Source organism: Mirounga angustirostris, unplaced genomic scaffold (assembly GCF_029215605.1).
Source record: "Mirounga angustirostris isolate CCGP_5_RB_7025 unplaced genomic scaffold, mMirAng1.0.hap1 SCAF_8, whole genome shotgun sequence".
Taxonomy (NCBI): Eukaryota; Metazoa; Chordata; class Mammalia; order Carnivora; family Phocidae; genus Mirounga; species Mirounga angustirostris.
The window spans coordinates 104445402-104467791 of NW_026991716.1; the positions used below are offsets into that span (position 1 = coordinate 104445402).

The 22390-nt window shown below is 35.0% G+C and overlaps 1 protein-coding gene across 6 annotated transcripts in view; it reads right to left on the reverse strand.

Moving 5' to 3' along the window:
* TBC1D32 (TBC1 domain family member 32) overlaps positions 1 to 22390 on the reverse strand; it is a 201498-nt gene that overhangs the window by 126543 nt on the left and 52565 nt on the right. For 5 of the 6 annotated variants that reach the window (XM_064598061.1, XM_064598056.1, XM_064598055.1 and 2 more), the window contains 5 exons: positions 20568 to 20695; positions 12449 to 12650; positions 11786 to 11868; positions 3604 to 3742; positions 85 to 172 (listed from right to left, as the gene is read on the reverse strand). In XM_064598061.1, the coding sequence (XP_064454131.1) occupies positions 85 to 172; positions 3604 to 3742; positions 11786 to 11868; positions 12449 to 12650; positions 20568 to 20695 (640 nt within the window). The remainder of the gene's footprint in view (positions 1 to 84; positions 173 to 3603; positions 3743 to 11785; positions 11869 to 12448; positions 12651 to 20567; positions 20696 to 22390) is intronic. The other variant, XM_064598058.1, reaches the window with a different exon arrangement.

Below are 22390 nucleotides of genomic sequence, written 5' to 3' on the forward strand. Positions count from 1 at the left end.
AGCTGATCATGCCAGTTAAATTTTCTATTGGCTCGTTCATTTTATTTAAAATAATGAGAATTTTAATTAAAAGGAAAAACTCACCTGAACTTTGTAGTGCTATTGCACCTGCTGCTGTTGACGCCACTTGTGCTACCAAAACTCCACAGCCAAACTTTTTATGCCTGCTGATCTAACAACGTAAGTAAGGAACAATGAAAAGCAGGAAAACGTAAAAAGATAACATTTTATTTACACGTTACATGCAGAGTTACTGATTCTTCTTCTTAGAATACTAGACATTCTTTCAGGTAAAGATAATGAGCAGCAAAACAAACTCAGACACCCTAACAATGAGTTAATATTTTTGACAATCTTATTTCAGATATAGGTTCTGGCCCCAGCCTTAAAATTAAGTAGCTTTTCGCCTTGAACAAGTCACTTCTCTCTCTAGTTCTAAGTCTCTTCATACATAAAATAAGGGACTTTAACCAGATGAAGATTAGCATGCCTTCCAACTTTAACTTTTATTATTTTATTCCTTAGGTTAGTTCTTCAATAATAAATTTCCTCATTAATAAATCTGTATTGACTACCAGTTGAAATATACTTGTAAATAATCAAAAAACTTTAAAAAATAGTATCTTCTCAATGGTAATTATTTTTAGAGGAAATGTGATTTTTTTCCCTAAGGTAATTATATTACATATATTTTATATATATGTAATATATATATATATATATATATATATATATATAACACACACAAAGAATCCTCATTAACACACAGGTTTCTAATCAGTGTTGTAGAAGACCCTGGATAATTTGTTATGTCACAAAGAGAGTATTATACATATATTCATGGTAAGTAAGTACAAAAGTATCACTCTTGGCAGAAAACAGAATAAGGAAATAATAGACATTAAAAAAATATTCCTCTTCAGATCTTAGTTATGGCCAGGTTGGCTAATAATGGTTGATTTCTAAACAAAGCTAACCATTTACAATTTATATTTTTTTGACATTTCACTAAAAGGATCTGTTTTAATCAAATTTTAAAAATACAACTGTACATTCAGTTTTGAGGGCAAAAAAAAAGTAGAAAGGAACTAAAAGACCATGGGAATTAGATTTCTTCAATTTTCTGCTATTCATGTCTTCATAAGTTTGCCTTCCTTTTCTAATTTTATTACTCGTATTTTCCACTTTCCTTAATTTATCATACATTAGTTCTGTAGTTAGATGACACAGAGGTACAGAAATATGAATGTCTTTTTCCTGGCTTGCCCTCTTCCATAATAACTGAAAAAACACCTTACTCATCAGTCATCCCCATTGACCCTGCTGATTTTGATACTAGCAGCCACAGGAGCCTCCCAAATTCACGTTAAGTACTGAAAAGGAAGAGGCAAAGAAAAACTTCAGAGAAGTCAGAGATCCTTTATTAAACTAAGAGTTAGCTTTCAGGAACACTGTTAAAGACAAATTTGAGCTCTAGTCTTACTGCTTTCAGTAACTAGGTGTGTGAGCATTCACAGATCATTTAACAAGCCTGGGTCTCTACTTTCTCTTCAGCAAAATTAAGGAAATGGCCTAGTGGCTTTCTTACAAGACACCAGAGAATCTAAATTTTCCAAAAAAGTCCTCAATAACATAAAGCACCATTAAAGTATTGTATCATATTATAAGGTTGTGAGTTACTGAGAACAGGGAACAGTATCTTCTATTATAACCACCAGTGTGGTACAAAGAAAGACTAGATTTTTTTCATATTCATAAATGTTAAAACAATGACATCTAGTCCTAGATATATTATCACAGTAGCAAAAGTTATGTATGCATAGTCTCAAGCATCTGATGAGAAAGAAAAATGTCTTTGAATTGCTTGAATATTTTCAAAAATGTAAAAAAAATAAAAACCCAAATGGTTAATTAAGTACACAAGGAGATTCAAACTCAGCAGCAGAGAAATCCATATTAAAATGACAAATTCATTTATGTAAACTTAAAACTCCCAAGAAACTTTATTTACTATAGTCTGAATGTTTGTGTCCCTTCACAATTCATATGTTGAAATCCTAATCCCCAAAGGTGATGCAGTAAGTGGGACCTTGATTAGATCATGAGGTGGAGAGTACCCAAGAATGGGATTAGTACTCTTACAAAAAAGATCCCAAAGAGCTCCCTAGCCCTTATCCATGTGAGAACATAATGAGACATCTATGACCAGAAGAGGGCCCTCCCCTGACCACACTAGCACCCTGATCATGGACTTCCAGCCTCCAGAACTGTGAGCAATAAATTTCTGCTGTTTATAAACCACCCCATCTATGGTATTTTAATAGCCTAAATGGACTAAGACAATATTCAACACGAAGTATACACATCCCAGGATATTACACATATTAAACACATTAGTATGGAAGCCTGGGGTAGAGGGATGCATGCCAGGTGAAATGGAACTGTGAATCAGAAATGAAAGGGGAATAAAATTAATCAAGACAGACATCTTACAGTATGCCATAAACTGAGGCGTGTAAATAACTAAGTTCTCTATACTTGAGATCCATTTAAATAAGAACAATAAAAACATATCTGCACATACAAACCTAATATCATAAACCCATGAACTAATGTTCATATGTTTTATTTGTTGGTCATGGCCCTCCCTCATAAACTACTTACTCTTCAAAGGCAAAAACTAAAAAAAAAAAAAAAAGTTTTTGTGTTTCTACAGGCTTAGGCAAAAGCAGGAAGTTAGAACTGAAGAACAAATAAAAAGGTATTTACAACCTGGTAACCTAGTAACATCAATATACAACAGATGCCAGAAACAAAGAAGACACTTTTAAGCATACATATGGGGGCGCCTGGGTGGCTCAGTTGGTTAAGCGACTGCCTTCGGCTCAGGTCACGATCCTGGAGTCCCTGGATCGAGTCCCGCATTGGGCTCCCTGCTCAGCGAGGAGCCTGCTTCTCCCTCTAACCCTCCCCCCTCTCATGTACTCTCTCTCTCTCTCTCATTCTCGCTCTCTCAAATAAATAAATAAATCCTAAAAAAAAAAAAAAATTTTTTTAAAAAGCATACATATGATCCTAAAAAGCCAAGAAGTTCAGAGATGTTTATACTATCACACCAAAAAGCTGAATATACCTCATTGAACATACCTCATTGAACATATCTCACTGAACATCTGAGAAAGGACTAAATTATACTCTATATTTTATTTAACAGTATCAGTAAAATCCCTCTACAAATATTTTTTACTGTGAGGACTAAATTCGTATTAACATGTACATTTAGACCCAATGAGGTTTCTCCCCCTCCTGAAATTCCACCCAGTTTTAGTGTAACCAGATGTTTATTATATTTATAACACATCTGGATGGTTAACTATATTTTTCAATTCCATCTGGTTGCTTCCCATCCTGTAAACATATGCATAGATAGAAACATCAACTCTAATGCTTTCCTGAAAAAATATCAAGTTAAATATTACAATGCTATATGGCTTTTTAATTGAGGTTTAATAACCTCTTCACGCAGAGAAGACAGAATGATGTTCTTAATGGCTTTTACAGCAACAAAAATTCTTTTTGCCTGCAGCAGATGGTAATTCATACCTGTAATTTTTTTGCATATCGATTGAACATAAACATCACACATTCGTTGATGGCACCTGTTCTTTGAAGAAACAGTAGTCCTTTGGGAGTGGCAGCAAAATTTAGTAAATCATCTAACAAATTCTCTTCCCAAGCCATACTGAAACAGGTAAAAAGAAAGGTATGCATTTCTTTATTACATTCAAAACTGAAAAGAAAATATTTCAGCTTAATACTGCTAGTAAACTTATAGAGTACATATTGATGGCTATGTATTCAGTTTAAAAAATAAGATAAAAAGTATGGTTTCTTTGATATTGAGTTTTTATTATTATATTTTCTAACCCAATAATTTTAACTTTAATCAAATATTAACTATAGGTGTCAGCATTTTTATTACATCTAGGTTCTCTCATCTTTGCTTTAATTTCATTCTCTTCTACCATAATTCTGCTGGGCCTGGAGTCCCCAAGTCCCAAATCTCCATTATTTCTATACTTTCTTTTCATTACAGAGTATCTGTCTTCCAACTTTCTAAAGCATATCAGGTACAGTATCTTTATTTTCATAGGTTTTTAATTTTACTTTTGGAGAATGATATTTTTTTCCTCAAAACACTTTTAAAAGGAAGGCCACTAACATTCTTCAGAGAAAAAGTCTGAAACATTCAGAAGACACAATTAATAGGAGAGTCAGAGCTGGACACATGGAAATGTAGGAGGGGATATGAGCACTTCATTCGGAAGTACCAAAAGGAGAAAATGTACTACCTACTGGATAGTCCTAGTTGTCTGGAAAGAAACTGGATATAAAAGTAGGCCAAAAACCAGTATCTACATGTATAGTGAAACTGTGAGTATGGAGATGTGTGCCATTCCCCTCCCCAATTAGGAAGTGTCAGAGTCTGTTTTGAAAAGAACTGTAAAGAAATTTGAAATCCAGGACTTTTCTAATCAAAACAAGAATCATTAGTACATATTTTGACACATATCCTCTGTGCCAATCACAAAGCAATGGCCAAAGATATAACCATGTTTAAATAACAAATTCCACCATGGGCAGAGAACAGAAATACAAAAAAATGGAACTCTACTTTTAAGGTAAACGGAGACAATGGAAACCAAATTTAGTTCCAGTAGGATATAAATGACTAACGGAATTACATATGAGACACAAGACCAGTGTTAGGCTCACTGCTTTAGACCTAGGACTGGGTAAGACTAAAAAAAATAATATATATTTAACTGAATTAAAATAAAATTTATATATTTAAAGAAATATCACATATAACAAAATACTTACATATGTATAACACAGGCTCTAAAAGTGGGACTTTGACAAGCCATAAGCCTAGGGCAACAGGAAGACACAGACAGATACTCATTTCTAGAAATGAGCATATGATCAATTTATTTTCTAGTTCTTCAGTTGTATCTGTGATATCTGCATCATCACTGACAGAAGCCTCAAAATGCCAATACAATATCTATTTAAAACATGACCATAAAGAGAAAAACCATAAAACTGGACATGAAGAAATGAACATAAAAACGTAAGTAGGGAGAAACAGTAAGGGAAGAGGGAGAAGAGTAGGGAAGGAAACAAACAAAAAAATCTCTCAAAAATGAACTCCCAAACTTTAAATGATATCTAAAGCGAAGAGATAGCAGAATCAAACTTATCAAATGAATCCATTCCAGCTGTAATAATTTTCAGAAATCATGACTAAAATAAATTTATGATACTGAAAGGAAGTTTTTAAAATTTTTCTATTAAAACTGAAGCAAAAAGCAAAGGGTAAATAAAAACAGGTAACATTTTTTAAAAAGAACCACTGGAAATTTTGGAAATAAAAAAACATAGCCACTTAAACACATACAAAGATTGATTGGATAGCAGATAAGAAATAAATGTTTAACAGATGAGACACAGAACACATACTGAAAGGTCTCAACATACATCAAATAAAAGCAGTAAAAGAGAAGGAAAGGAATATTTAAAAAGATAATAAAATTTTTCTAGATTTGAGGAAAGACACCAGTCCAAAAAAAAAACAACAACAACAACAAAAACCCAACACAACTAAATCATAAGCTATGAGAGACAAAATATATGACCTATAAGAGAAAGGTGATTATATTAACAGATTCATCAGTTACTACTTATTCCAGAAGAAAATGGAGTAATAGCTTGAAATACTGATGAGAAATAATTACCTATCAAAACTTTTATACCCAGAGAAACTATCAAGTACCCTTAACAGTGAGGGTGAGGGGCACCTGGATGGCTCAATCAGTTAAGCGTCGGACTCTTGATTTCAGCTCAGGTCATGAACTCAGGATCATGGGATTGAGCCCTGTGTCCAGCTCCAAGCTCAACATGGAGTCAGCCTGGGATCACTCTCTCCCTTTCCCTCTGCCCCTTTTCTCTCTCTCCCTCTCTTTCTCTCTCTCTCTCTCTCTCAATAAAATCTTAAAAAAAAAAAAGTGAGGGTGAGACGGGGGTGGGGAGGGGATGGAGAGAACAGATACATTGAGGGGTGGGTTTGTGGGTTGGAGGGAAAACAGTCATTTTCAGATAGAAAGAGAGTATCCATTAACTACTCTCAAATCCTTAAACAATAATTAAAGGAAAACTATTTGGAAACTTAAACATATACTTCATTAGTGGGGGAAAAGGTGAGCCTATGAGAAAGAATAGGCTACAAGTTTCAATGAATGGCAAAAATAATAAATGTCTACAAATTGAATAACTGACTGAAAAGAAAAATTAGGAGCTTCCAATAAAGAACACAAAGTAAGGTTTTTCAAGCAAAGGCAGATTATGGGTTTAACTGACCCTGTACTACATCACAAAATCTCAACCAACATAAAAGGATACATACCATTCTATCCAGGTTCTCTAAAAATATAAATTAATTATCAGTCAACAGTTTAAAAAAAGATAGTAGTAAAAATAACTGTTTGAAAACAAGTGTACTGCAAATATTTCATGGATTAAAGAGTAAAATCAAAATAGAAAGTTCTTAAAATATTTAAAAGAGCTTAATATGAAAGTGCTACATATAAAAATGTATTAAAATTAGTATGGCTGATGTAGATTGCTTCTCTCACCATCCATTCTCATTTCCCTTTTCATTTACTTTCCTGTACTACAGAATGAGGAAAGGAGAGACAATGAAAAGGAGAGGGAGAGAGATGAAAAGAGCATTAGCAAAACCAAAACCTGGTCTTTGCATAAACTAATGCAATAAAGTAGTTAACGGGGGGACAACGGCCAAAAAATACTAAGACTCTAAAAATAATTACAGCTAAAGAATTTCTTTAATCATACAAGAATACCTTGAACAAGTCAACAAAAATGTGTATGTTTAGATTAAAAAATGTAGTATTTTTAAAAAACATAATCAAATATCTGAAACACAAATAAAAAACCTGAATAACCATTAGCCATTAAAGAAAGAGCATTTTAAAGTTTACCTTGACTCCCACCCCTGAAATAAAACAACACAGGCAAAAAAACTAGGTTGCATCCCATTCTCAAAAATTACAGAGAATTGACATAATTTATTTTTTTCTGCCATGATCTTAGCATTTAATTCTCTTTCCATTATAGAGAAGATACTATTTCAAAATGGAAAATCCAAGCCTTTGAATTGTTTACTGGTGCTGGGATAAGGGCAATGGCAAAGAATACATGGTTTTGTCAGCTTATGAGAACTCCATTCTTTGAATGGTTAGATATTATGGAGGGTTAGACACTTTCATGGAAATTGAGTTTTAGGTGTTTATTTCTTTGAGATCATAGGCTGAGTTTTACAGATTAAAGACTCCCCCCACCCCCAACTTTACTTCACCCTCTAGTTTTCTAAAGGCCCCTTGATTGGTTGGGGCGGATTGGGCACCTTGTTGTCCCTCTGATTATATTCTTCTCTATGGTCACCCTAATGATGATCCCACATAGCTTGTCATCACAATTAATCAACCAAACCAGCATGGTAGAAATTTGAGTTGAGATTGCAATTCAAAGTCTAGATTTAAAAGACACCAATCCCCGGGCGCCTGGGTGGCTCAGATGGTTAAGCGTCTGCCTTCAGCTCAGGTCATGATCTCAGGGTCCTGGGATCGAGTCCCGCATCGGGCTTCCTGCTCCTTGGGAGCCTGCTTCTCCCTCTGCCTCTCTCTCTCTCTCTCTCTGTCTCTCATGAATAAATAAATAAAATCTTTAAAAAAAAAAATGGTTAAAAGACACCAATCCCCTATGATGACTACATAAATACTTCTATCTTCTCTGTAGTAAACATCAATAAATGGAAGGATGGAGGGGAAATCTCTAACATATGTTATCGGAAAATATAAGATCAAAATACCTAACATTAGTCTGTCAAAGGCTCAAAAATAAGACTTTTAGCAACTTACTTTTAATTTTACCTTTATCATATCAGTCTTACTGTTGGTGTCATTATTTAGAGACTAGTGTCTAGAGGTAGGAGAAGTGTTATTAATTTATTCACTGATTCAAGAAAGGTATCAGGAAAGGGAGAAGATATTTGCAAATGGTATATCTGATAAAGGGTTAGTATCCAAAATACATAAAGAACTTATACAACTCGGGGCGCCTGGGTGGCTCAGATGGTTAAGCGTCTGCCTTCGGCTCGGGTCATGATCCCAGAGTCCTGGGATCGAGTCCCGCATCGGGCTCTCTGCTCCTTGGGAGACTGCTTCTCCCTCTGCCTCTCTCTCTCTCTCTGTCTCTCATGAATAAATAAATAAAATCTTAAAAAAAAAAAAAAGAATTTATACAACTCAATACCCTCCAAAAAAATATTCCAATTAAAAAATGGGCAGAAGATAACGAGAATAGACATTTCATAAAAGAAGACATACAGAGGGCTAACAGACACATGAAGAGATGTTCAACATCAGTCATCAGGGAAATGCAAATCAAAACCACAATGAGATATCACCTCACACCTTTATAATGGCTCAAATGAAAAACACAAAAAAATAGCAAGTGTTGGCAAGGATGTGGAGAAAAAAAAGGAACCCTTGTTCACTGTTGGTGGGAACACGAACTGGTGCAGCCACTAAGGAAAACACTTTGGAGGTTCCTCAAAAACTTAAGAATAGATCTACCATATGATCCAGTAATTCCACTACTGGGTATTTACCCAAAAAACGCGAAAACACTAATTTAAAAAGATATGTACCCCTATGTTTATTGCAGCATTATTTACAATAGCCAAACATGGAAGCAGCCAAAGTGTCCATCATTAAATGAATGAACAAGAGGTGGTATGTATATATGTGTGCATATATATATACATGCGCGCATACACACACACACACACACACACACACATGATGGAATAGTACTTAGCCATAAAAGAGAATGAAATCATGCTATTGGCAATAACATGGATGGAGCTACAAAGTATAATGCTAAGTGAAATACGTCAGCTGGAAACAGACAAATACCATGTAATTTCACTCATATGTGGAATTTAAGAAACAAAACAAATGAACCAAAAAAAAAAAAAAAGACAAACCAAAAAACAGACTCAACTATAGAGAACAAACAGATGGTTACCAGAGGGGAGGCAGATGGGGGGATGGGTGAAAACAGGTGAAGGGGTTTAAGAGTACGCTTATCATGATGAGCACTGAGTAATGTATGGAATTGTTAAATCACTATACTGTACACCTGAAACTAATATAACACTCACTGTATGTTAATTATACTGGAATTTTAAAAAAAAAAAAAAAGGAAAAGAAACATATTAGGAATCTGCTATGTACTGCCATTAGGATATGTTTAGTTAACCGACCCTGATGGTTTTACACTCAAGTTTTACCAAATTATGAAGCAACAAATAATGTCTATCTCACACCAACTTCTCAATTAACACAAAAGAACAAAAGACATTCAACTCTAAGTGCTAATTTAATTTTGATGATGAAAATGAAATCAACAGTTCTGACTCTATATTATCAAAAACTCTATTAAATCTTTTGTTTCTAAGACATTAATGTCATGTTGAGGGAACCTCCTTCTCCCCCAGAAACAAGTTTCCACATGGAGCACATTCCCCAGTTTAACACTGCTTGCCCCTCCCCACCTAATCACTTACTCCTCCCATGGAAGAAGGGACTCTGGCGATTTGGAGAATGACCTAAGCATGCCTAGCTAGCAATGCCTCTCTCTCAGCCTACTTGTTTGTGATCCACCTACCTGTAGGAAGCACACATTCTGCTTCCTCTACACATTAGAGGGAAGCCTAAGGCTGTCCACTGCCAATTGTGATAGAAGGGTAAATCTAATTCTTGAGATCTTAGGAAGCCTGTGTTATTCAGTGTTTTAATTTGTTTGACTTCTTTATCACTATTACTTGGTTCACAATTCAGGAGGGAAGGAATGGCATATAATTTATTAGCTCCTTCACACTCTAATTTTAGAATCTAAAAATATTACTCAAAGTAAAATGTATTAACTACATTAATCATGTTCCCTCTTCTAGCCTATTGACCATTTCTTCCATCTGAAATAATGTTTAGTTTTTAGTCAATTAACATATATTATCTTTAACTTAGCTTAACAACTTCTTATGGAAAGATTCCCCCATAAGTTGCCTCCCAATGGACCCCACATGGCCCCATCATATAATTTAGCATACTATGCTGCCACATTGTATTTATTTGTATTCTACAGGACACAATAAGCTCCTTTAAGGCATACAGGTATCCTAAGAAGTCAAAGCACTTGGTCCAATATATAGCTGAATGAATTAGAAAATGAATGCATGAATGAAATGAAAAATGACAAATCACAAAGATCTCAAAGAAAACAGATCTAGGGGTGCCTGGGTGGCTCAGTCGGTTAAGCGGCTGCCTTAGGCTCAGATCATGGTCTCAGGGTCTTGTGATGGAGCCCACATCAGGCTCCCTGCTTAGCAGGGAGTCTGCTTCTCCCTCTGCCGCCCCCATCCCACCCACCCCTGCTCTGTGCTCCCCCTCTCTCTCAAATAAATAAATAAAATCTTTAAAAGAAAAGAAAACAGATCTATGGGCGCCTGGGTGGCTCAGTTGGTTAAGCGACTGCCTTCAGCTCAGGTCATGATCCTGGAGTCCCGGGATTGAGTCCCAAATCGGGCTCCCTGCTCAGCAGGGGGGTCTGCTTCCCCCTCTGCCCTCTTCCCTCTCGTGCTCTTTGTCTCTCATTCTCTCTCTCTCAAATAAATAAATAAAATCTTTAAAAAAAAAAAAAAGAAAAGAAAACAGATCTAAAAATTACCTCAAAAATTGCATAAATGTTCTCCCCTCCTCTCTCATACACACACGTACACACACACACAATGGCAATGGATTTAAGTTTATGACAACTATCAGAAAAAAAATTTAGCTGATTTTTAGAGAAGAATTAACTATGTTTTGAACCATTACACTGTTAAGGAAATGAAAAAGGCTTTTTGTTTGACTTCTTTAAACTATGTCTACCTGAAATGTTGATTTTTAAGTTTTTCTTAAGAATATCCCATGAAGTTCTATTATCTATTTAGAGTATGCCAACAACTAAGAAGAGAATTCCAGTACATAAGTCACCAGAACTTAATTTTTAAAAAATGTTTTTTTCTCATTAATCTGACTCCATGTCCTATTGGTATTTGTGAAAAAACATGGAGACGTCTAAATTAAAAACCAGTGTAAATACTGATTTTAATTATTTTCCAATGCCAAAATCTAATTAAAATGCATTCCCACACATTTTGAAAAATCATAATTTAAATATAAATAGACTTCATTGGCATTTGAAAACACTTTATTCCTACAGGAAATCCCTAGTTAGCTTTCCAAATCTAGTATTTGATAATTCTCCACATTTTCGGTAAACATTACAACAGATCCAATTTCTTAACCCCAAATGTAAACACAGGATAAAGCAAGTATAATAAATAATGTTAGATTTAAGGTAAAAGTATGACATGATCTCTAAAGCTCCCCCTAGATGTAATTTTCCCTAATCCTATATGTATACAGTTTCCTTCCTGTATTTTCTTTTTTAAAAGTTTTTATTTCAATCCCAGTGAATTAACATACGGTGTAATATTAGTTTCAGGTGTATTTTTGCTACACCATTCAATTACATTCTCATTTAAATTATTTCAGCAAATGTAGAGAAACAGATAAGTTTAGTCAATTGTGCTTACATGTTTTGGGATTCCTGGCTTACTGAAGAAACAGAATCCGAACCCTTTACTGGAGTAGGAATTCTTTCTGATAGCAAACTTGTCTAAAATACAACAGATTACAATATTTTTTATAGATAGCATTATTCATAAGATCTCATGATACATTTTTACAGTTGATCCTTAATATAATTAAAATTAAATTACCTTCAAATTTTAAGTTATTTGGTTTTTCATTAAATATCATGTAAAATTATTTTATAAAGGAAGTATATAAATGTGGGGGAAAAAGGCTTAGTTCACTGATACATACTACATTTGACTATTGCTACATTATAATCTCCAGTGTCCATAACAAAGCCCCAGCTGTCTGTAAAAATTGCTCAGAAATAGCTTCCAAAGAAGAATGTCAATTTATGCAAAGATAATTTATCTAAAGGCTCTCCTACCAGAAGAAAAGACTTTGAAGTGCCCAGTTTGGTCCTAGAACTTTGCCCTGGTAGGAAATGAGATGAAGTCATCCTGTACCAAATTAAAAAGCATTATGTTCCCCAGAGCACTGTCTTAGCAAAATATGCTAAGAAAGTCATATTTGCCCCAGTAAAAGATTTTAACTGCATTATAATGGTGACTATATTTGAAATAAAGATTTACAGGAAGGGAAAAAAGCTTGAAAATTCTTACCTTCTTCCACGCCTTTGCTATAGACTCATGCAAACTATAAGGAATTAACACCTGTAAGCCTTCACATGTACCATATATTTGACGACACACAGAAATAAAAGCTCCTTTAACCACGGGCAACATTTCCGATCCAGAAAAAACAGAAATATCTTCATCAAGAAGTTTTTTCGAAAACTGGGCAATTATATGAGCACCTGTAGGACTAAAACATGATAGACTAAAAGTGATTCCAATGTTATAAATCATGACCTCTTAAAGTACTACCAAAAAGTCTAGCCATATCACAAACTTTGCATTTACTTGGCTTCCCTTCGGTTCTCTACCTATTCTCTAACATATCAATATTCCTGTTTCCACACATGTACAGACAAATGTCTAATAAGGAGAACAGTTTCAGGAGACTAGAGGAAAGAATATGCAGATAGAAAAAAGCAAAACTATATGCTTAAAAGGTTATAGACACCATGGGCCCACAGCCATATGTAACTTCACCTGATTGTAGTAAAAACATAATCCTGAGTTCCCAAGCCATTAATAGGATGTAGCTCCTCTATTTCAGAGGCTGGGCACTTTCATAGTAATAATAAATAAGGAAATCATAGTGAATACTTAATATGCCAGGCATTGTTCTAAGTATTTTAGATGTATTAACTCATTTAATTCTTACACTAACCGTATGAAGTAGATATATTCTTCACTTTTTAAAAAGATAAGGAAATACAGTTAAAGCTTACAGGAGTTAAGTAACTTAAACAATATCACATAGCTAGTAAGAAGTGGAGCCAGGACTCAAACCCAGGGTATCTAGCTCCAGGGCAGCACACTTTTAGTTTTTCTGGCTTTATAAACAAACACAGTAAGCTGTGGAGAGGATAGGGTACTGACTCCATGTACCCCTCCACCCATCTTCAACAGTTATTAACATTTTGCCAGTCTTGTTTTATCTATTCCCTGACCTTCCCCTCTGCCCACCTCTACTAGAATATTGTATGCTAAATGCCAGACATCATTTTACCTAGTGTACATCTCTGATTAAGGTTTCTATGTTACATGCCAATACCCCAACTAACAAAACATAATTTTTTAATATAATCTGATAATCCACCCATATCAAGATTCTTCTGATTGTCTTAAGGTGTTTCTTATAATAGATTTGTATAAATCAAAATTCAAACAAGTTTCACAGAGTGCATTAAGTTATTGTGACCATTTAGGCCCCCTCTTTTCTTTTTTACCCATGCCATTAATTTGGAGAAATGACATATTTTCCCTATCCATTCTTTATATGGATAATTGCTTCACCATGCTGTCATTTAATGTGTTCCTCTACTTTCCATATTTCTTATAAATTGATAATTATATCTAGAGGCTTAAAGTTCAACTTCTTTTTTCTGGGCCAAATAACTTCATAGGTGGTTGCTGTTGTGTACCTTCTACTGCATCGTATCATTAGATACATATCTGGTTATTCCAATTGTAATGATGCTAAAAATCAACTGGTCAGATGGTATGGGCCTGAACTCTCCAGTGGGAAGTCCTCCCCACATCAAGCCTTTCACCTAATGGTTTTAGCATCAATTCATGATAATTTCCTAAATCAACTATTTCATTAGGAGTTACCAAATGATGATTTTCTAGTTATTCTGCATTTATTAACTAAAATTTTTCTATGAAGAACTTTATCCACAGTAACTTAATAGTTACATTAAAATACAGTTTGTACAGGGGTGCCTGGGTGGCACAGTCAGTTAAGTGTCCAATTCTTGGTTTCAGCTCAGGTCATGATCTCAGGGTCAGGAGACTGAGCCCGGCATTGGGCTCCATGCTCAGCACAGACTCTGCTTGAGATTCTCTCTCTCTCTCTCCCTCTGCCCCTTCTACTCGTACTCATGCTTGCACACTCTCCCCCTAATCAACAAATGAATCTTTAAAAAAAAAATACAGTTTGTACAGGAAATAGAAAAAAAGATTTTGAACATTTTTAATCAACTTGCAAAATAATGAGTTGGTGTCCTCAAAACCTCAAATGGTAATTGACAAGGCTTTTTTTTTTTTTTAATTTTAGTGTGTTTTTAAAACCATTTTTGCAGGCTTTATGTATGTCAATCATTCAAGTCATTTTTTTAATCCTCAAATTATCTACCTTAAACCAGTAGGAGGCCCCTTCTGGTGGCTTGGGGTAATTCTGACACTATGTCTTTAGTCTTAGATAATTTCCTTACTTTCTAGAATGGTAAGATATCTCAGGATCACCTTGCATATTTCCTAGCCCAATGCAGAAACAACTACCTTCAAGGATCCCCTCCCCCTTTTGTAGGAAAAAACAACAATAACAAAAACTTAGATATTTAGAGACCACAATCTGGGTGCCAACTCATTGTTAAGGGATTGTTATTACTTCTAGGCCTCTTCAGTGGTAGTTCTGAGAAAAGCATAAGAAAAATAAATTAATACTTATATTTCCATTATGAATTTAAAATTCAAGTTTAACTTCTTTAATTCTATATTCTAATTCCTTATGATGCTAATTACTTATTTGCTTTATTTTAGAATATGTTCATAATAGTTTCAAAATATATTGATTGCAGTTTAAGATTATTTTGAGAATTTTTTCTTCCAACCTTATGATATATCCCACTAGAAATGTTCAAATCAGGTCATCACTTGAGGTAATTCTTTCCTCTGCATGGGTAGGTCACTAACTTGCTTGGTAGTTAAATTCACTTATTCCCATTTGTTTGAATTTCTTTGAAATGTGAATTTTTCTTTTTGATTTAACTTTTACATTCAGCATGTAAAACAGCGACATGATTCCAAAGTCAAATCTAGGTACAATGAAGGTATAAACCCATATATCTTCAATCTCTACCTCCCTATCCACATGTTTTCTCTCTTCCTCTAAAACTATTACTTTTCAGTTTACCCTTTTATCACTCCTTTAGAAAAATAACAATAGGATTTGGTTTATTCATATTCCCTTCCATTATATAAAAGGTAGCATTCTAAAACATTCTTCTGAGTTTTGTTTGTTCACAGATATCCTGAAGATAACTCCACAGCAATACGTAAAAAAATTCCATGTTCCCATTGCACAGCTGCTAAGTGCTCCTTTGTACAAACACAATTTAATCAATTAGCCTCTTGTTATTGGACATTTGAGGTGATTCCAGTCTTTTTCCAATATAAATAATATAATCAGAAACAACCACAGCATGATGGTGATTCAAAAGAAACTGACATTTAATGTCTTATCTGTTTAACTTCAACATAAGGGAAACTAATTAACCGTTGAACACTACATCAAAAACTAATGATGTACTATAAGTTGGCTAACTGAACATAATAAAAAATTTTTAAAAATTAAAAACTTAGAAATACTAATGATTGGGGAAAAATTGACTACATAATTAAATGTCTATAAGCAAAAAAAAAAAAAACAATGAAATAGGGAAGTAATGAAGAATAAAAAGAAACCTTAGAACTCATGACAAAAGGTTAGTCTTCTTCATTTTACAAAAGATTATTATCTATATAGAAAAAGACTTCCAGTTGAATATGGCAGGTTGAACACATACATTCACATCTGCACCCTCTTAAAATACTAAAATGCAAAAGTGAAGGAAATTTTCAGAAGGCCTTTATAGCTGTCAAGGAGAAAAGAAAGGATGTGACAGTAACAATGTTTTGGAATCTAGAAAGTTGAAAAAAACAAAAAGTAACTCAGGACCTGGAAAAACTGAATGATCAGCCACAATATAGAAAACAGAACACAATTTATCTCATAGAACCCCTCAAAAAACTCAAATTGGTTCTACTAGGGGTAGAAGTGGGACTGAAAACAGAAGAGCTGCCTGAAAGTCAACTTAAAAAGAAGTCTGACCAGCTTCCCTTCCACATTCCATATAGCCACCCCCACGTATCTTTTGGAAAGCAGGCAAAGATCAAGAACAGTAGAGAGTACCACAGGGTTAAATCAAAGCTTATAGAGTAAAACTTGAAAACCACTTTCTCCACCCAGTAATCTTCTCCCGCTAAGCTTATACTCTCTGCAGGCGGCTAGCTATAGGATCCTTCTCTATGGAATCTGACCAGAACAAAGACTAAAGAGGCTGGTATTAGAGGTTCCCAAAACAAATCCATGGCAAGATTCCCCCATAGCAAAGACCACAAGTAAAAAGGTCCCATGTTCCTGCATAGTTCTCAAACAGCTATTTACTGACTTTTAAGTATCTGAAGAAATCTCTAATTTAAAATTGGAAACCAAGACAACAAATAGAAAAATCAATGTGGAAGGAAAAAAGAAAATGAGAAATGAAAACTTTGTATCTTCACGGATATAAGAGAACTTAAAACTCATGAAACAAGAATAGGATAGTAGAATAAGAATGTTCTTTTATAGAAAAAATATAACTTAAGAAATGCAAACCACAATCTGAATCTAAGGGCTAGAAAATAAAGCTGAGGACATTTCTTAGACAGTAAAAAACTTAAAAAGCAAGCTCCTGGAGGGGAGGTCCAAGATAGTGGTAGGAAAATCCTCCTCCCATGGACACACCCAAGCTACATATGATCATTTCCCTGTGAAAAAGATCTGAAAACTAAATGAACTGCTTCCCACAACAAAGGATAAAAGGACCATATCAAAACAGGTAGGAGAAGTAGAGACACAGTCTCCCAAAAAACACCCCACTCACGGCATGGCAACACATAACAAGAAGGGATCTCACCAGACAGATGCTTCTCCCAGAGGAGTAAAAGGTTGGTACCCCACATCAGGGACGCCACTCCTGGGATCTACACCAGAGAAATAAGCCCACAGAACACCTGGCTTGGAAAACCAAAAGGGCTAACATCCAGGGGGTCTAAAAGAGCTATAAGGAAACAGATTCCCCTCTTGAAGGGATTGTTTGTGGTCTTGCCCCAAGACCCAGCAAAGAAACAGTAGTCTGGACAGGCCCCTAGACTGTATGTATGTAAAGGAGACTCATTTGCTAATGTGGGGGCATTGGCTGGAAGGGCAGGGGACAGTTGAGATGCTCTTCAGAGACAGATGAGGATGGGAGATGCCACAGATGCACTCTCTACATGGCCTGCTAGCAGGGCTACCACCACCTTGCTGGTACAGCAGGGGTGAGCTTTTGTGGCACTTGCTGAGGCCAGGTGGAGAGTTGCAGTACTCCCCAACTCCCCAGCTGGAACATGGGAGTGTGAGCTGTCGGGGAAGTCTCCTATTCCCAACCTAAAGCCAGTATACAGACAAGGCACTCTCCACCTCTATTACAGAAGCCCATGGAAACATACACTCAAGACATTTTCCTGTTGTCTTTCTAAAGCTAGTGAATGTGCCCTGTTCTCTACACCCTCTAGCTGCCTTGCTCAAGCCAGCAGATGGACACAAACCACACCCCTTGATCACCTGGCCCTGAGCTCCACCAGCGTATAACAACTGTAAAGACCATTCTTGACAGGCCATCAATCCCAGGGCCCTGCATCAACAGCAGACTGAAACAATCCCAGTCTTCCTATAAAAAAGGCCTATTTACTTAGCCTACAGCTTTAGCCTCAGGAACAGGCTTCATGTTTCCCACACATCAAGAGGCTAAGGAGGCACTCCAAGGAACAAAAGCAGGAAAACATCATCCTTGCACACCCCCTTGGCCTCACTACAGCTGGATTAGACTGCCCAGGGAAGATCTTATACACTCATCTGGAACTCAGATTTTTGCAACTCACACCCAGGAGAAACCTCCAGATCTGGTCTAGAGACCAGCAGTGATTACAAATGTGACCCCACAGGACTAAATATATTTGCACACTTTCAAAGCTGTGGCCTGAAGGTCTGGCTTCTAATCAGACTGAAACTAGGTGCTAAATGAGTTTCCTCCCCTTGAATCACGGACAGGCCTTGGCAAGCCCTCAAAAAAGGCAGCATATCAATAATAAATCAGACAGTTGAGATAATCACAAAGGTTTGAAAGACAATCAAGAGCTAGGACAAGGCTGAACTAGAGATTCATCACCTATTCAAGGCCACTCTTTGAAGACTGAGAAAAGTACCTGCATTTCACCTAATACATAGAAAAAACAGAGCCAAGACAAATTAGGAAACAGAAGAAACAAAACAAACAAACAAAAAGACAAAACCTCAGAAAATGACATGGAGATAAGAACCTAATTTAAAAAATTCAAATTAATGGTCATAAAGATGCTCACTGAACTCAGGAGAAGAATGGATAAACACAGAACCTCAATAAAGAGATATAACACATAACAAAGTATGTTATTGACAGATCCAGCATGAATATTTTAAGGACAAAGCTGAACTGAATATCATTAACCAACTAAATATGACTGACATCTATAGAATACTTCAACAACAGCAGAATATACAAGTTCACACAAAACATTCACCAAGATAGACCACATTCTGAGCCGTAAGATACCTTAAATTAAAAAGAATGCACTCTCAGACTCATAAATACATAGGTCAAAGTCTTTCGGGAAGTTCAAAAATATTTTGAAGTGAAAATTAAAACACAAATTATCAAAATTTATAGGATGCACCAAATGCAGTGCTTAGAGGAAAATTTACAGCACTGAATGTATATATTAGAAGATAGATCTAAAAATCAATAATCAAGGCTTCCACCATAGGAAATTAGGAAAAGAACTAAAACCAAAGGAAGTAAAAAATTAAAATTAAAACAGAAATCAATGAAGTTAAAAACAAAACCAAAATCAGCAGAGGAAAACAAAGTTGGTCTTTTTAAAATATCAATAAAATTGATAAGCCTCTGGCTAGGTTAAAAAAAAAAAAAACGACAAATTACTATTATCAGAATGGAAAGAAGACCATCAATTCTGATCGCATGGACATTAAAGAGGTAATAAAGGAATATTATAAACAATCCATATCCACAAATTTAATCACCTAGAAAAGTGGCCCAATTCCTTGAAAGACACAATCTGCCAAAACTCACACAAGAAGAAATAAACAATCTGAATAAGCCCATATCTAATATAAAAATTGAATCAATTAATAATCTTCCAAAACAGAGAACACCAGGACCAAATAGGTTCACTAGTGAATTCTATCAGATATATAAGGAAGAAATTATACCAATTCTCCACAATCTCTTCCAGAAAACAGAAATCATTTCTTCTGACTCATTATGAGGCTTTCATTAGAATAAATCAAGACCAGATGATGCTATTACAAAAAATACAGACTGATATCTCTCATGAACATAGACACAAAAATCCTCAACAAAGACTAGCAAATCAAACCTAACAGTGTATAAAAAGAATTATATACCACAACAAAATGGGATTTATTTTAGGTATGCAATGCTGAGTTCAATATTCAAAGATTAATATTATCCATCACAATCAATAAGATTAAAAAAACAAAACACTTATTGTGATATTATTTATGGAGGCAAAAATCCTAGATACAACCTGATATCCATTAATAGGGGAAAAGTTTGAAAATATTATGGTAAAGCCATATCAAAGTACTATGGAGCTATTAAAAACAGTGTTTCATTTTGTACTCATTTTGGAAGATGCTTATGGTTACACATAAGAAAACTGAATATTGTATATGATATTATTTTTATGAAAAGGAAACAAAAATTCTGTGATTATGAATATATGTTTGATAGATCATTATAAGTTCAGAGAAAGTCTAAAAGCATAACCAAAATGTTACCACTGGTAACAGCCAGGAGATAGAACTAAGCGAGGGTAGAGAAGGAAGACGGAAAAGTTAGCTTTTCCTTTGTGCACTTTGTGTGGTTTGACTTGAATCAATCGCGGGTGGCTTTAGAAGACTGAAAGAGTCCAAGAAGCAAAAACATCCCATCTAGAGTGAACCCTCCTATTCTCACTTTGAAGTTGCTCACATCAAGGCCTAATCTGCCTGCATTGCCCATAATTCTGGTTACTACTTCAACCTGAAATCATCTAATACATTGTTAGTGGCTGATCAGGAACCTAACTATCTAGAATAGTTATCCTGATTTTCATTATTAACATATTGCATGACATTTTGGAAACTTTTGAATCAGATCAAGAAAATGTGCTAAAAATTCCACAAACTTAAAATATAGACATATACCTTTTTTCTTCAGAAGAGTTCATATTTTCTCCATAAAGTAGTAAGGTAAGTCCTTCTTCTACAGATGCAATTCTTGCCAAAATATCAGCTACGTGAATTAAAGCTGTTTCAGAGCAATTTGGAGCAGTCTGTACATTAAAAAGATAACAAATCATATAATTTTATGACATGCTAACATTTCACAGACTAAAATTTAAGGGTGGTAGTGTAGTCTAACAAAGTTATATTACCACAATAAAAAGAAAGTTAATGACTGTTTGGCTATGAAGTACGTCTGAATTAAATGTGCCACTATATTACATTCACTTACCAGCACAGTTGATGAGGCAGATACATACAGACTTTTTATCCAAACCAGTTATTGTTTATTAAGACAGTTGAGAGCACTGCTGTTCTCATTACAGTTTTACATATAATTCTGTTTGACAAATGCAGTAGCTCCTCTAGATCCATTTTGCCCTTTACTCCCACTCACCAGTTCCTGAATATCCACCCTAATTTTATTATACACGATTTCTAACACACTGCCATCATTTCTAAGGAACACCATTCCTTTGTGCAATTGGCTGGGTCATGAATTATAGGTCTGAGTAAGGACAACCAATTCACGTGCTGACCAATAACCAATGATGTCATCTAATGGGGGGGTGAAACAATCATATTTCTTTACTTTTAATTTTAAGTGGGAATACTAAAAATATCCTTGCCAGCATATAGCAAATTAGTACAAGGCAATTACTAAAAACTAGAGTCATATTAATGCTGGAGCCCACCTAGAAGCCTAAGTCTTCTAAAGTTCCTGTTCTTTCTGGGGGCCTACTTATTTGTCTATACCTGCATAGCTGCCAATACACATATTCTCTATAAGAAATCTGAGTATCTATACTTTGAAATCAATACGGCCTAATAAATTCAGTGAGTTAGCTTTATAACTATGAGTCAGGCATATTCACCTGAATATTTCCTTATTATATTAGGCATTATGATACAGTCTATTACTTTCATATTAAATACCTTTCTTAAAACAACTTCTCTGCCTGGAATACTTTCCTTCTCTCATATATTTGCTTTTTTTAAACCTTTCTATTCCTCATCCAGTATTTTAATAGTCTGCCTTTCCTATTAGAATAGGTTCCTTCAGAAGAAAGTACAAGTCTTAATCTCTTCTATATTTCAAATACCTAGCGAAGCACCAATGATGCAGTAGTGGTTCAATGGGTGAGGCTTTAAGATTAAATACAGAATGTCTATTATGTGCCAGAAGGCTGTTTCTTACACTCAAGAATAATGCCAGCATAATTACAGAAATAGATAACATGGGAATATGGAGAAATAAACACCTAACTTTCCCAGGAAGAACTAGGACAAATTTTCAGAGAAAAAAAAAAACAAACAAACTATAGTCTGAAGAAAGGAATTTTTCACTTAGACCAAGACTTCCCAGGGTGAGGGAAAAGTATGCAAACATAGGGAAATATTATAACCTTGTCAAAAAATGCAAATAATCTGTTATAACTGAAATACATGGGAAAAAATAGGTAGGATACAACATGAAAGTTGATAAATTTCAGACTTTTTAACTAGACATTTATCTAGCAAGCAACAAGTAGGAAAGTATTGTGATGGCTTTAGTGACAATACAGAGGACAGGCCAGAAAGGTGAAAGACTGGGAAAAATAAGAAAATCATTTCAATATTCCAAGCAAGGAATTATCAGAGCTTAAATAAAATCAGAAGCAGTAGGGATTAAAAGACATACATGGATTTTAGAGACACATAAGAGAACAAGTCTATAGGGCTTAATTACAAATGGAATGAAGAAA